This window comes from Neolamprologus multifasciatus, chromosome 9 (assembly GCF_963576455.1).
Source record: "Neolamprologus multifasciatus chromosome 9, fNeoMul1.2, whole genome shotgun sequence".
NCBI lineage: Eukaryota > Metazoa > Chordata > Actinopteri > Cichliformes > Cichlidae > Neolamprologus > Neolamprologus multifasciatus.
Window position 1 is genome coordinate 18,076,084 of NC_140447.1, and position 12,683 is coordinate 18,088,766.

General features: G+C 40.3%; 1 protein-coding gene across 1 annotated transcript in view; it reads left to right on the plus strand.

Moving 5' to 3' along the window:
- The window catches only part of flt1 (fms related receptor tyrosine kinase 1), a 50,236-nt gene that overhangs the window by 25,317 nt on the left and 12,236 nt on the right, over positions 1-12,683 (plus strand). The window contains exons 11-16 of the mRNA XM_085173298.1: positions 1,214-1,337; positions 1,809-1,917; positions 4,852-5,154; positions 9,835-9,981; positions 10,053-10,184; positions 11,108-11,214. Coding sequence (XP_085029424.1) covers positions 1,214-1,337; positions 1,809-1,917; positions 4,852-5,154; positions 9,835-9,981; positions 10,053-10,184; positions 11,108-11,214 — 922 coding nt within the window. The remainder of the gene's footprint in view (positions 1-1,213; positions 1,338-1,808; positions 1,918-4,851; positions 5,155-9,834; positions 9,982-10,052; positions 10,185-11,107; positions 11,215-12,683) is intronic.

A 12,683-nucleotide genomic window follows, 5' to 3' on the forward strand; every position in this document is an offset into this window, starting at 1 on the left:
GAAACTTGTCACAGTGAAGACAAAAAACAATGTATAAAAGTCAAAACATTTTAATTAAATCATTAATAAAACAGATAAAAATAGTAAGAACACTCTTGTCCTTCTTGTCAACTTACGTGAGCAGCCAGCCTTCTCGAGCTCTCTCCAGTGTTATGTACACTGCAGTAATTGTTTAAGTAATGAATCATTTGAATACATGTACAATTTTCCTGAATATGTTTTTTGGGGTTGTTTTGGTAAACAAGATCAATTTATGGTCAAAATCTTTTTTCACTTGATATATTTTACTGAACATTTAAACAAATTTCACTAAATCACTCTAAATGCATATATTATATACAAATAAAAAAAAATCATACTCAAAATTATATCAAGTTTATTAAAATAATGAAACCTGCACTTATTTTTACTACACTGGAAACACCTTAAAGTATGTTTAAAAAGGAAACAAAATTAATATCTACAGAACACGATACTATTAACATCATTATTATATTGCAAAGAAATAACTCCTGGTTGTATTTTTGTATCTCTTTACATCACATCATATTTGATCTAGATCATTTCAATTCATGAATTTAGCATTTAGCATTTCCTACACAGACTAATTACAAGAAATGGAAAAAAAAACCAACCGATGATCTTCTCTCCTAGAGTTGTGAAACTAACTGATCAAGCAGTCTATGTGTATTAAGGCCCCACCCAACTCTTGTATAATTTAAGAATTTTTTCGTCATGAAGTGATGTGCGTAAATAACCAAAAAGCGTCTTGCATAAGCTCAAGTTCCCACAGCTCCTCCAGTGTGTAATCTATGGATTTAAACTTGCTTGAGTCATTGAGGGACAGGAACTCGTGTCCTGGAAATGTGGGCTAATTTGTTAAGAATAGAAGGAAGTTAATCGGCAGGATGACAATACCACCTCTGCATCCTTCATAGATGAACAATCCAACATTACATAGCACTTCAAAGATCCACTATTGTCAGCTTGCAGGGCAGGGAAAGACGACATGAGGCTATTGACAAAAATGTGGTGATAGTAACGATGATGTGATTCATGGTTTAACATCAAGCAGCAGCTGTCAAAGCGTTTTCCTGATGTTCTGCTCTTCCTCCTGCTGAGCACAGCTGAGAAAAACACTCGCACACCTGGAAGCAGCCAAAAATTATTTTTGTCAAACACAGCTGAGTCCCTCTCTTCCTCCGCCTTCAAGGTGTGTGTGTCCCACGTCTTCCTCACTATGGAGCCCTGTGACAGAGAGTCTTCCCGCCTCGTTTACACACAACCACATCCTGAGTGTTACGCACAGAGAGGAAGTGCTTCGGGGGAAGAAAAGGGTAAGTAAAGAACAGAAATACACACTGGGACTGACAGAAAAGCTGTGACACATTAGTGTAGAAAATAAGCTTTAAAAAATATCCCAGTTTGCTCTATAGGAAAGATTTCATGTCCAAATTCTGGCATATTCCTTTCCTGCAGGTGCACTAATCCAAAAAGAGTGTGCATAATATTTTAAACATCTTATTAAAGGGACACTCCACTGCACACGCTTGCAGGTTCACTCGTAGTAAAGTCTCTCCTGCACACACTTAGAGCTTCTCACCTATAATACGAGTGTTGACCTACTAAGTTGGAAATGGGCAAGAGGTCTGGCTCAGAGACTGCTATTGTCTTCTCAGTGAGCCCATGGAAAACATGATTCCTGCCATCAGTGGCAGAGGTAATGAGACTGAACTTTATGAATGTGGGTGTTTTTCATAATGTCCTAAGTGCCGGTTTGTTCATGCGGATGTTTGTGCTCTCCATAGACGGTGGGGGTCCTGACTGTTGCAGAGGCCTTTGTGTCTGGAGTGTATCGCTGCATCGCCTCCAACTCTGCGGGGGCAGACCAGCTAGACATCCACTTCTACATCACAGGTGATCCCAGACAAGATCAATCATTGTGGGAGTTTTCTTTCCTTATTCCCACATCATAAACATGGAGTAAAGCTTCTGCTTGATCCTTTGTACATTAACTCAAAGTCTCTTTATGCAGAGCCTGCATGTTCCCAAAATAGAAACACCAAACTATCTTATACTTATTTGATTATTTTACCCATTCAAATATATAGTTAGATTTATTTTAGTTTTTTGCAGATTTGACTCTGCACACCACTATAGTGGAAATTCAAACATTCAAGATGAAATTGCAGAGCAGACTCTCAGTTTTAATTCAGGGACTTTAAAAAGGTATTGCATGAATTGTTTAAAAATGACAGCTTTTAACACAAGTCCGCCCTTTTTTAGACACTCATTTGGACAAACTAACATAATCTTAAATGTAAGGATTGTTTTTAATATTTGGATAAAAAACCACCTGCAGTCAGTGACTCTCTGTAGTGTAGAACCCATGAACATCACCAAATGTTCTGTTTTCGCCCCTAAGGTGCTTTGCCAGGTCTGCAGCTGCCTTCAGTATATGGGTCTCTGTGCCTTCAGTTTTGTATTTAATACATGTGAAATGTGAATGACTTGGCCACTGAAACATATCCCATTTCTTTGACTTAAGAAACTCTTGGGTTGCACTGTCCAATCAGTTTTGTGCCGTTTGGCTGAATCAGAGCAGAGAATAGAACCCTGTACACTTTACAATTCATCCTACTACTTCTAGCAGCTCTCACATCATGAATGTACAATAGTGGCTTAATTCCTTTGGAAGCCATACATTACTATTCTGTCATGAGTGCCTTAAAAGCTGTGACACATAATCAGACCATTAGTCAAGTAAAACAACAAAAACATTTTATTTGAATTCAACAAAACTCAATGAAGTTACAAAGGAAAAAATAAACATTCCTCAGTCAGTAAGTGAGTAGTGTTGGCATGTTTGCTTTTTGCCTAACGTGGTGAGTGAAATGTTGTTTGGGTAGAGAGAAAAGGAAAAAGGTCGAGTTGTTTTTCCCCCCGAGGGAGCAAATGGAGTGCGCGTCTATACTGGTGAAGACTGGGCCGAGGTGTTCCCAGTCACTAATAACTCAACCACACCCGCTGTGCATCTCTAACACAAAACACACAAAGACAGCCTGCCAGCCCAGCAGCCAAAAGAGGCAGGTTCATAACGTTGTCTCCACTATGTTTGACAGATAATGCGGTAAACTTCATGAGCTGTTTTCTCTTCATTCTGGTGCAAGTTTAACTTGGTTTTAATTTTTCCAAAGATCTTTTTTTTCACCAGTGCAGGCTCTTTCAGTTTGTTTCCTGACAAAGTCGAATGCTTCCTTCTTGTTCCTGAATGTAACCAGTGGTTTGTACCTTTGCAAACCCTCTGTATTTACACGCATGAAGGTCTCTTCATTGTAGACCTTACAATGATGCATCTACCTCTTCGAGACTGTTCTTGACTAGATAATGTGATGGGATTTTTCTTAACCATGGAAAGAATTCTGCGATCATCCATTTTAGTCACCTTCTCTGGTATTTCAGGTCTTTTGGTGTTGCAGAGCTGGCAAGTGGATTCATGGATCATTATTTTTAAGGAGTATAATAGATTATTTGGGGGTTTTTAGTCTAATGATAACTTTACAGTTCAAGGGAAAAACTGCTTGTCGGCCAGTTGACCTCTTACTTCTGTGCCTCTGAAAATGTGGGACTGTGTTTAAGAATGGCTGTAAATCCTGAACAGTTAATGCAATACTTTTGCATTGAATTAAAGCTGAAATCCACAAAGGCAAAATAGCACACATAAAAAACACCTTTATTCAAAAACTTAACTGTAAATAACTCCATTACTAACATGAAGGTTAAAATCCTCTGAAATCTATGATTCATATTGATTTGCTTTTTACACCGATGCGCACACACATTCATGCATTCCCTAATGGCTGGCACATTTTCAGGGTTTTATGATGAACTTGAGCTTACAACATCTTTACTATGTTGTATGAAAAACAAAATACCATTCAGTCAACATTAGCAGTAAATGAAGAGGCCATAAATATGTGCAAATGTGCAGACAAGCTTATTTGCATAATGATCATGTTTGAAAAACAAAAAAAGATAAGGATATTGAGTATTGCAAGAGTATTGCAGCAAGATCACCACACTGATATAAAAAGAGACCTTGATGTCTCAGAGCAATGGATTTAAATGGTTGACAATAATAATAAAATAAAACTGCAGTCAGTATGATGCAGATATACTTAAAGCCAGAAGTGTGAATTACTGTTCAGATACAAGAACTGAAGTAAAGCTGAGCAGAAATGCCTGCACAAACATATCATGCAGAGTTGAAAATACCCGGTAGCACATAACAGTTTGCATGCATCACGTACATTTCGTACTCTGTAGTTTTGCGTGCCATGTGAAGTGTGTTGTACAGGTAAAACCTGAGTGTGTATGTGTCTGCAGTCAGGCTGTGCTGAGCTTTTAGTGTGTGAGCAAGAGCGAAACAGGAACCTGGCGCTCTTATCATTCCACTTCCCCGTGCAGCGCACTTCCTTGGACTGGCAGGTCCACTTATTTCGGGAGGCCTTGGGGTGTTCGGGAAAGATAAACACTATCTGCCATCAGGAAACTCTCAAGCCGTTTCCACGGGAAGTTTCAGATGGCTAAAGTAAATAAAAAGCCTTTTTACTGTATTCCACTAGCTGCTTTAACCCACAATAGCCATTCAACATAGTCATCAAAGGTTATAGAAATGAAGACTTGGTAGAATGAGCTCTCCTGGTTTCAGGCACCAGTCAGGATCCAGACTCGCATGTCGGGAAACTGAGACGGCTTATTCATCTCAGTGGAGGGCTATTTGTTTATACCTCCTCCTTACTTCTTCTTTCCAACTAATCCATGTATTTCTCTGCTCTGTGTCTCCATCAGATGTCCCTGGAGGCTTCTGTGTAAAGCAGCTGGAGGAGGCCAGAGAGGGTGGAGACCTCCACCTCACCTGTTTAGCCAATAAATACCTGTACACAGCACTGTCATGGCAGAGAGTGAACAACACAGAGGAAGCACAGTCTCGCAGCTTGAATAATCAGCAGTTCACATTTGGAGAGTTCTCCAACTCGCTGGTCCTGTTAATAAGCAACCTGACGGCCAGAGACAGTGGAGCCTACAGATGCTCCGCCCGCCACATCGTCACCGGGCAGGAGACACACCTGGACATACAGGTGGAAGTGACAAGTGAGTAATCTCAACCTAATGCACCTATAAACTTTTACAGTACCCTTTTAAAACCACACAAAGTCAGATATATTTAATATTATAAATCCAGTCTTTTAACCTTCACACAGGAAGTATTTATTCCACAGCTAGTTATTTGCTGGCTCATGCTAGAGGTTTTAAGTTCTTTGCCTTCTTACAAATAATGACATGCAAGGTTTGAAGTTCTTCCAGTGGGATAAATGAAATCAAGAGACATAAAGCTGCACAAAGCTTTTGAAGATTAGTGAAACCTATTGTAGTTTGAACTGTTTTGCTTATGGCGATCTTGAATATGTGTTTGCAACTTAAAATTAGTTTTCTATAAAAAGAAAAGAAAAAAAATGAAATATTGAGGACATTTAAACTCACAGCCTCTTCATGTTGTTCTAGTACTTTATGTTGCACTTGTTTGCAAACACACACATTCGCAGAGGTCTTGCTGCTTGGGAATGGGTCCCCTTAGTTTCCTGGGGCCCCACCCTAGCTTTGCTCTTGCACTCCAGCTCAGCACCTCTTTCACGTGGGAATGAGCTCTTGACTGGAGGAAGAGCACACAATGGCACTTCCCACAATGCCACATTTACAGGCCCCTGTGCAGCGCTGCAGGAACAATCAGCCAATCAGACACTGTCAGGCCCCAGCCCTCGCAGACAATCATCAATTGTTGTGCAGGAGGAAGATAGAGGAAACAACAATCAGTTGCTGTGGTTAAGTGACTTTTCTTCGTGTCTTTTACGGCTGTTCTCAATACAATCAGGGCTTAGCGCGTCAACTTCCTCCCACGGGACACCCAGCAAGGGAATTACTAGAGATACGGGTTTGACTAGGATGAAAGAAATGGTGGTGGTGGAGCTGGAAAAACAAGAAAAGGGGAGAAACGGGGAAAAATTTAAAACATTGAGAGTATGAAGTCATCTGTTTTTATTATCATGTATCGTTGTGCAGTTATAGTGTATAAGAGCTGTGTTGGCCTCATCGTATGCACTCATGCACAAGCAGCTGTCCGCACAATGAAAATGTTCTGAAATTAGTTTTGGTTTTTCTTTTGTTTTTAGTTCAATTCAGTTTCACTTCCTTTCCGGAGTGATTTTTGATTGTTTCAGCTCAGTTTTTCTTGTTTGAAAATCCTTAGTTTTACTTTCATTTTTATTACTTTCACTTTTACTCCTTTTATTTATCAAAACAGGAGTCACTCTCTATCTATGAATACACACAACACTTTCTGAACTCAAAGTCGTGTCATGTAGACATCCAACGTCTTAGTAAAGAAAGTGTACCAAAGCTTTGTCCGGAATGTTGCGTTGACGTAAATTAAGAACAATTCCTGGATATTTCTATTTTATTTTAGATGGCTTATGTTTTTTTAACCCCTTCACACTGAATGAGTCAGATTTGTTACGTGAGTTTTTTGTACGTTTTTGAGACTCCTACAGCAGAAGTGTGATTACCGCCCACACTAAAAAATTGCACACACCCCTGTTCTCTGCTGGCCATCGGGGCGGGGGGGCTGGAAGGAGGTGTTGGCCGTCCGATTGGGATCTGGGATGCGGCGCCTCCCTGCTGCTGCGGAGCCTGGGGCGGTCTGCTTGCCTCCACCCTGGGGGAAAGGGTAACATCTCCTGGGTCTAGGTGGCGTATCCCCCTCCAGGGTGAGGGTACCTGGACCCAGGGTATAGAGTTTGTTTGGGGAGTGTGATTGTGTGTACAGTGTCCATGTATGTCTATCCCTACGTTGGGTGAGTGCTGAGTATTTGTATATGTGTGCATGAGGGTGGGAATGCATGTTTGTGTCTGTGTATGCCTGTTTGTCTGTGTCTATACTGTAGCTCAGGTGGTAGAGCAGGTCATCCACTGATTGGAAGGTTGGTGGTTCGATTCCTGGCTTCCCCTAGTCTACATGCCAAATATCCTTGGGCAAGATACTAACCCCAAATTGCTCTCCGATGCATCCATCGGAGTGTGAATGTTAGCTATGAAGCACTTAGAAAGATGTGCTTGTGCGAATGGGTGAATGCACAAGTTGTGTTTATTTTATTTTATTTTATTTTCAGTTGTCAAAAGTTGTGTTGAGTGCTCAGATGAGTAGAAAAGCGCTATATAAGAACCAGTCCATTTACCATATGTCAGGTTGGGTCTTGCCGACAGCTGGCTGCTGGCAGAACCGGTGGGCACGCCACTGCAGCTCCCTCTAGCTTCTGCTCCGTGGCTACTGGGTGACCCCTCATCTGGGGCTCTCCTCAGCTCTTCCCAGGAGGGTGGCATGGATGCCCCTGCGGTGGTCATCCTTGGGCTCTCGCACTCTGGGGCCTCTGGATGTCTGGGGCCTGGATCTCCTCCATGCCTGCTTCATGCCCTGGGGGACAGGGCTATGGCTCTCTACATCCTCTAGCAGACCCTTACATGGGAAAATGTGGCCCAGACCCTTTTGGATACAAGCGCTGATCCACACAGGTGTGCACACAGGTGTTCACTGTTCATAGACATAAACTACACCTTTATTGGCTGCTATTTCCAAGCACATTATGCGCTGTCGGTCCTGCTTGCTACACAACAACATTCAATATTTAGTATTTACTGCTGTTTACACTTAGCTAGATTAACGTGATGGTGTTGTGTTTAGTATGTTGCTCTGTTTGTTTGCTTGTTTTCTCTTCTTTTTCTCTCAACAGGTGATCCAGGAGATTTTTTTTCTCTTCTTTCTCTTTTTAAGTGCCCTTTCTCCCTGTCCCTCTTCCCTTCTGTTTTTCTTTTCCTTCACCTTTCTTTCTCCCTTTCCTATCCCTCAGTCATGTCTGTCCCGTCTGTAACAACTGAAAATAAAATAAAATAAATAATAACAACAAAGGTCGATCAAATGGACCAATACGGCAAGGCCGTGATGATCCATTTGGCAAAATAAATCCACTGGGTATCCTTGTTGGTCTTCAGACAACAATTCTGACGGCTAAAGAACCAAATGGGACAGGCAAAAAGAAAAAACAATTGCACGATAGATTTTTAAGCAATAAATTGAAGGGAAGAAATGTTGCAAATATAATGCAAGTTAAAACTCCAATCCAAATTCATTTTTGTTGTTTTTTGGGGTTTTTTAATCTGTCATAAAGTTCAATAAAATCTACTACTACTGATAATAATTTTTATTATTAGTTTTTCATACTTAGTTTGAGTTTAATTTTATTAACCTTGAATTCACCCCATTGTTGCTGCTCTTTGTATTGCAGGTTTATTAGTAAAAAAAAAGGCCCAAGAGGATCCCAACTTCAGCTGAGTCACAGGTTTAAGCCAAGGCCACTCTTCCACGTGTGTCACTACCAGCATTGTAGTTATTGTCCAAAAGTGGCATGGGTCCAGAAAACTATGGGAAACAAATAGCAGCAGTTTCACTTTATCACAAAACTGTTCAAGACTATAACTACGACTGTGACTACTGTAAAAACTGGCTTTTTTTTGTTAATTATCAAGTGGTGAAAAAACAGATTAGCCCACAAGAACTGAGAAGTTCTAATTTTTAGTTCTTATTATCAGCAGTGGGTAAATGGATCTTTACTGTACCTCAAGTTATGTAGAGGCTATAAAGTTACTTTAAAGGTCGACTATGGGGACTTTTAGCTCAAGAGGAGTAACCAAAATAATCTTAAAACTTCTGCTAATTTAACATTTAAATCACATAACAAAGAAGAAAACATCTATGTAACTCCATTCATATTCATCTATACATTTATTTATCAATTATTCAAACATGTGTCACTACTGGTGACACTTGCAAGTAGCGTACAGCTGACAGTTCGATATAAGGTGCCAGACGACCCAAACGGGAGCAGTCGTAGGGCCAAAGTCAAGGGCACAGTTGTGTTTTTCCATAATAAAGAAAAATCTGTTTTCATCAAGCCCATTCTTCTACATGTGTCACTACCAGCTCATACTTATTGTCCAGAAGTGGCACAGATCCAGAGAACTGTGGGAGAAAATAGCTCTGGTTGCATTTCTACAGATTTTAAATAATCCTCAGCAAACAATAATCTTACAAATTTATGTTTGTGTGTGCATGTGTGTGCAATTAATGCCATATTCAGGTGACTCTGTAGTTGTATATACAGCTAAAATACACAATCATTGTGTATTTTGGCTCATGATTCCTGTTCTGGTGTATTTTTACTGTTCAGCAGTCACTAATTTTGGCCACAACAGGCAAAGCGGAAAAACTGTAATGAAGACTATGAAAATGAACAAAGTTGGCAATAAGCAAAAGAGACTTACATTCCCTTAGTTAGTATAGATCAAAACAGAGCTAAAAGTAGACACAGCAGTGGAAACTGCCAGAAACAATGTGCTCAAAGTACAAATTATTCTTGCAATAGAAATGTACAAGATGACACAAACGTCTGAAGCTCGCTACTGTTTCTTTATTTCATCAAAAAGGAAAATAACTCACTATGGCATAATGTTACCATACAATCAAAGTGGAGATGATTTTGCTATAAACAGTACTCTGGTGTCTCGGTAATCTGTCAAATGAATGTTTAAACTTATTAAACTTACTTATTTTTGTGTGGCAATATAAGTCCCATAAATACACAATCTCTCAAATATTACATGAGACAGATTAAGCAGAAAATTCAGATTAAAGTTATCATAATTCATCTCTTTCTCCCCCTTCAGTCCTGGAGCCTCCTGTCCTGGTGAGTAATTTGACAGATTGCACCGTCAATGTTAGCAGCTCAGTGACCCTCAGCTGTCCATCTCGAGGGGTCCCACCCCCAACCATCACATGGTACAAAGACCAGCGTGCTCTGCTGCAGGGATCAGGTAAAGAAATCTTAACGCGTAAACTTTAGCGGTAAACCGGTGGTGTGTAACTTATTTGATGCCGTCTTTAGGTATTGTTATATCAGCAGAGGAAGCGAGGCTCCATATTGACCGGATCACAGTGGAGGACGAGGGTCTGTATACGTGCCAGGCAACCAATGAGAGGGGGTCTGCTGAGAGCTCGGCCTACATATGGGTTAGCGGTAAGGATCGCTGCCTTTTAATTGGCTCTCCACACAGTTGCCTATGTAACACATCCATATATAACCACTTTTGAACGTGCTTTGTTTTCACGTGTTCAAATAGGTGTGTAATGTGGATGCAGACATTTAGTAAAGTACATCACATTGTTTTGATGTAGTGTTTATACAGAGAGTGTGTCAGTTCTATTAATGGAGGATGATGAACGTCTGTTTATTAATTTCTAAGTAAACATTGATCAAAGTACGTCTTAACATAAACGTACTCAGCCTTTTGTTCAGTTTCCCTCATTCACACACCCACCCACACACACACACACACACACACACACTGACGTCCGGAGGTAGTAGAGAAGGCAGGACCTCTGGGGTTCCTCCCGGTCCAGGTCTGGAAAAAGAGAACTGACTGTGTGTGTGTGTGTGTGTGTGTGTGTGTGTGTGTGTGTGTGTGTGTGTGTGTGTGTGTGTGTGTGTGTGTGTGTGTGTTGTTGTGTTCGGATCAGTGAGGAAGGAAGCTGTCTCCCATTTTTATTTCCTCCGGAAGGGTCCGGCCTACGTCTCCAAGAGGCTCCACATAGTAGTGAGCTGGGCATTTCTTCATCATCCCATTAAAAAGATTTGAAAATAGTAATAAACCCACATTTAATGAGAGGGAAGGATGATGGTCTTTGTGCGTTATGTGACCTTGAAATCACAGTGACCCCATTCGGATGGATAATTAAAGCATCAAGTACCTCAGTCTGATAAACTATTGTAATTCTGAGAACTGCGAAAAGGAATAAACATTAATTTTATCAATTAATATATACTTTTATGTACATATATTCTACCTTGCGCTGCTCAGTCCAGGATTTTTATGTAGAGAAAAGAATAAATACCTTGAGATTTAAGCAGCATTAAGCTACTGGGTGCGTTTATGTGTGCAGGTGCTCCAGAAAGCTCATTTCTTGAAATCCCTACGCTCACCTGTACCTGTGTGGTGGCTGCTCTCTTTTGGTTTTTGCTCACGCTCTTCATACGAAAAATGAAGCAGGTGAGAGGATTATTTTGCTTGTTTTTTTGTTGTTTTATGCATAATGAGAAAAATATGTACTATCACTTTTATGTTTTCTATGCTTCATATATTTGAAAAAGTCCTAGATTGTTTTTACAGTATGCTTTAGATCATTATCCTGTACACTTCACAATCCATCCACAGTTTCTCTCTTTCTCCGATCTTTTTTTTCCTCCCATCATTCTGGTAACCTTGGTTTCATCTGTCCAAACTAGTTTTTCCATAACTCTTTTTGAGGCCCCTTGATGTTGCAGAGCTGCCCACTGCATTCCTTCTTTTTTCCTCTCTCGCTGATAGGTTTATTTGAGCGTTTTCTCGGTCTAATAATGACCTCGTTTTCTTGGAATCAGACCAGCTCCAGATCTTTCATCTGTTTAGTTTGTCATTAAAAGAAATGGGGGAAAGACCTCACTTGCTTATGAAACTGCTTGCCAATTATTTCTGAGCCTCTAAAAAAGAGGCAATCTGTATAAAAAATGTCTATAACTCATAAACAGTAAATCCAATACTTTTGCAAATCCCTTTAATTAAAACTGAACGTCTTCCAATTCTATCGCATCCACTGTAATTATGTACAGAGGCAACACTACAGTAATAGCCATTATCCAACATCCATGTCGACATCACAGGTGCTGATTGTGAATAATAGAGCTGAGCCTTTTTGCTGCGCAGCAGCCTTGTGTTGTGATCCTACAGTGTTGTATATGCTATTTTCATCTGTTTGTCATGTGGCTGAGTGTTTCTCACTCTCCTGCCAATTTGATTGCCTCACAGCAGTTTGCGTGCTGTCACTTTTATTTTATTTGTCTAAGTGTTTCCCACACTGTAGCACTTCTGCCCTACCATTATCCCACTTATTGGACTTGTGTAATGCTACTCTGGCTGATGTGTGGTATGGTGGTAGCTTTAGATGGGCAGGAAGAGGCTCCACTTTTACTCTTAAGATCACCTTACCCCTCCAAGTTGGCGCAGGTACTCCATCCTGCAGTCCAAGGGTGTCAAACTCAAATACACAGTGGGCCAAAATTCAAAACTGGAACAAAGTCGCGGGCTAACATTAATATTTATTGAAAAAAAAATCTTCCTCCAGATATAAGAATGTATCTTTTCTTATGGACTCAAATAAGTTTTGCTGGAAAACTGAATATGGAACAAGCAAAGCTTAATACTAAACAATATATATATATTAGCTGTATAATACCAGTAGGCTAGCTCTAATAGTAATTTGGTATGGCTTCGCGGGCCAAATGTAATTAGGCTGTGGGCCAAATTTGCCAGAGTTTGACACCTATGCTGCAGTCAGTTATGTTTTCTACGTCACTGAAAGAATAACTGACTGGAGGATGACCATGACAAATGCCCATCATGTTTTGGTGATCATCCTGAATTCACAGAACCAAAGTTAACTGTGTTGGGATTGAGGGCGATTTTTCACCAGCACCTCAGCA